At 31.7% G+C, this 3,480-nt stretch overlaps 1 protein-coding gene across 1 annotated transcript in view; it reads right to left on the bottom strand.

Moving 5' to 3' along the window:
• Positions 1-3,480, bottom strand: part of LOC102672040 (transcriptional activator cubitus interruptus-like) — an 87,028-nt gene that overhangs the window by 16,692 nt on the left and 66,856 nt on the right. The window contains exon 5 of the mRNA XM_006624056.2: positions 1,805-2,002. Within this exon, the coding sequence (XP_006624119.1) occupies positions 1,805-2,002 (198 nt within the window). The remainder of the gene's footprint in view (positions 1-1,804; positions 2,003-3,480) is intronic.

The following is a 3,480-nucleotide window of genomic DNA, read 5'->3' as shown; positions in this document are numbered from 1 at the left end:
AGCCGCGATTCCTCGTGCACCCGGCCGCATAATGGCTTCATGCGCACCGCCACCTTAATTCGATGCCCCTGCCCTGCCTCTTCGATTCCCCCTTCTGCACGCCCTTAAACGTCAGGACCTGATCCTTGCGAGGACGAGGCCCTCCTCAACGCAAACCACCAATGACTTTATTCGTTTCGTATAGGTAATTATGGTAATTCGGGCCGACCAGAGGCCCGGCTTTTCCTGAGAAACCGACGATTCAACGTTTTACGACGAATGTTATATCGCTCCACGCGATGAGTAAATGATGTGCACCCGGCAATAACGCTTTCGTGATATTATAAGGTGATTCGTGAGAATCGTTACCCTGTTCGAGAACGATGCAAGTGAAGTGTACGTATATGAGGTAGCGAGATGAGAGGTTATTGATAATTTTGAGATTAGGGGTTGAGGAAGATTTTATAGTTCGTTTAAAAATTGGGATAAATAAAATTTTCTCTTGAAAAGAAATGTTTGTAGTGATTAATTGTACTTATTGTGTATTAAGTGTTAATATAGTGCAAGTGTACGTATACGAGTGAGATATTAATAATTTTGAGTTAGAAGTTGGAAAAAATTTTTTAATTTATTTAAAATTTAAACTTGTTGTGCAGTGATACTAATTATTATGTAACAAATATTAATATTGTATTAAATTGATAAATTAAATAAAATATATTTTTAATTATTACTACTATTAAGAATAAATAATTAAAATTACGTTTGCGTTAAAAAAAATTCACATCTTCAAAATATGAATTCATATATTCATTAAAATCAAGATTTCTTTAATTTTAATTATACGTACAACTCGTTATTAAAACTTATGTAAAGTGACATTTGTAATTGATTACTGATCTTACTAATTTTGTAAGAATATCAAAAAACACATACTTTCGTTATTAATTTGTGTCTAATGAAAAAAAGGAAAGAAATATAATCTTATATAATAAAAGGATCCAACGTCCATCATTCATCCTCGATTAACCATAGAAACGAATTCAAAATCGAGAATGACAAAATACTAAATTTTCAAATTCTACTACCCCTCGATAACTGCAAAACAAGACCAACACAGCGTACAAAAGTTCGACTCCTTTGAAAGCTCCATATCTCCGTGACGTTGGCAATAACTCGGAAAATACGGTTGTCACGCGGTAGTCGCGCATTAACAACCGAGCGCTGCTCGGCTACACGTGTAATTACAAGCGTATAATTCACGTGTCGCATATACATACCCCTCGCGAAACGTTTATAGCCACGCCGAGGCACCGATCGACGATGAACCAGCGCCAGTAATTATGGACAATCAATCAACGTTACCATGGTGAAAATACGCCGAGTAAACACTCGGTGACTTACGTTTTCGGGGCCGCGTAATGCCTGCGCGGGTGATCTCTTAATTGCTCCATTTCCCGCCTCTTGCGATTCACCCGCTTATTTATCCGTGTAAAATCGCTCGTAACATCTCTACCTCTAACGTAACCCCCTTTTCTTCTCGTCCAGAGAGGTGAATAATTAGGCACAGGTGTTTTCACACGGATCCAAAATTTACAACCGAGAAATGAGTAATCGGGGCTAGCAACTGGTAATAATTATTCACAATTGCACCGCGTTAAGTTCAACGTGTTGGACTCGAACACCGTATATACCGTTCGATACCGATTCTTTTCGCTCGTTTCGAGTCAACGTTTAATTAATTATGCGGTAAATCTTATCGGGATATAATTCAATACGTAAAGACAGGTTAGGTAATAATGATACTGTGTAAATGATCGCTTACCAGCGGAAAGATGGCCGTAACTGCCGCTCGCGCTGCTGCTCCGGGAACCGTTCACGATGGAGGCCAGACTGTTTGGACTGAATCGGATCATGCTGTCGATGTCGAAACGATCCGAGTATGGAGAACTGCTTAGCGCCCGTTTTCGGCTCGCTCTGATCGCTGATGCTCTTGGACTTCCTAACCTCGATGATGCTGATACTGAAAATTGTAAGTATCATTCGTTATATAGTTTTATTTCGATTAGTTTCGAATTAGAATTGGGTTGAGTAATTTTAGTGATGAATCTCGATTGAAATTAATTTTCTAATAATTGAAGAATTGGGTTTAATTTGTTAATTGTTTATGAATGAAACTTTTTCAATGTGAAAGAAATGTTTATGTATTTGGGATATCATTTTGTTTAGGAGGAATAAAAAAATTATTGTAAAAGGAAGGAATAAAATTGGCATGAAATTGTAGAGAAATTAATAAAAATTATTTCAATTTTTGAATAATATATGGAAAATATATATCGTATTTGAAACTTTGGTTTAATTAAAATGACAGCTAACTATGAAAATATAGATTTTATTAAGATATAAGTGTAATTTGGAATAATGATTTCTAATCTTTTATAAGATTTATTATTGTTACAACATAATCAATTGATTATTTCTTAAAATCTTCGTTAAATACAAATCCTACAAATATTCTATCTTCATCTTCAGCAATATAGTATCGAAACTGAAAATCGTGTTATATTTTATATTCTTGGAATATTTGAAAAATTCACATGAAACTATATAAAATTAAATAAATAAATTAAATTTACTTTAAAGTTTTAACTATATTTTAATTATGATTGAATACTTGCTGAAAAATTTTTAAAAATTAACATTTTATTTTATTTTTTTTTTTTTGCAAATTAATTAATTAAATTAGAAATATTAAAATTATAGTTTTTATAAACATCAATGTTAATAAAGTTTTTTTTAGATATCTCGATATTTCAAATTACCAATAATATTCTAAATATTCATTTTCTTTACTATTTTGTTTAAAAAGTTCATAGAATAATTTTTTTAGTGTTGCTCTCATCTTGATAATCAGATTACGAGGAATGCAATTTATAATTCTATAAATTAAATTTTGCAAGCTTTTGATAAATCATTTGCTTGTAACAATATGTCCATCTTTTTTTCGACTATTACATTTTTTGAAAAATATCTTTGATAATTGTTGAAGCTAGAAACCATTTGTAAAAGATATTTGAACGATATTTAATATTATTATAACGAAAAAGACGAATCCTGAACAGAGATCCGCAAGAAAATTTCTAATACTGTTTTGAACAATGAAAAAACCATTAAAAAAAATATACCATTAAATAAAATATGTATACATTATTTCGAATAAAATATCATCGATTTGGAAGAAAATGGAAACATTGCGTTTTAAAGATTCTACGATTTTTTTTCAAAATAATATTATAACTATTGAAATTAATATAAATCACTCACGACTTAACGAATCCAAATAAAAATTAAAAACTTATTTATAATATATGAAAAAAAAATACATGTCCATGATACAATATCGTAAATATATGAAAGTAAAAAAATAGCAGCAGCAAATATTTTACGCGAGAAATGCGACGATCATATTCAGGATCATTGCCGGGCATTAAAGTCTCTCCC

Source organism: Apis dorsata, unplaced genomic scaffold (genome assembly GCF_000469605.1).
Source record: "Apis dorsata unplaced genomic scaffold, Apis dorsata 1.3 scaffold_989, whole genome shotgun sequence".
NCBI classification, from domain to species: Eukaryota; Metazoa; Arthropoda; class Insecta; order Hymenoptera; family Apidae; genus Apis; species Apis dorsata.
This window is presented reverse-complemented; position numbering and strand designations above follow the sequence as displayed.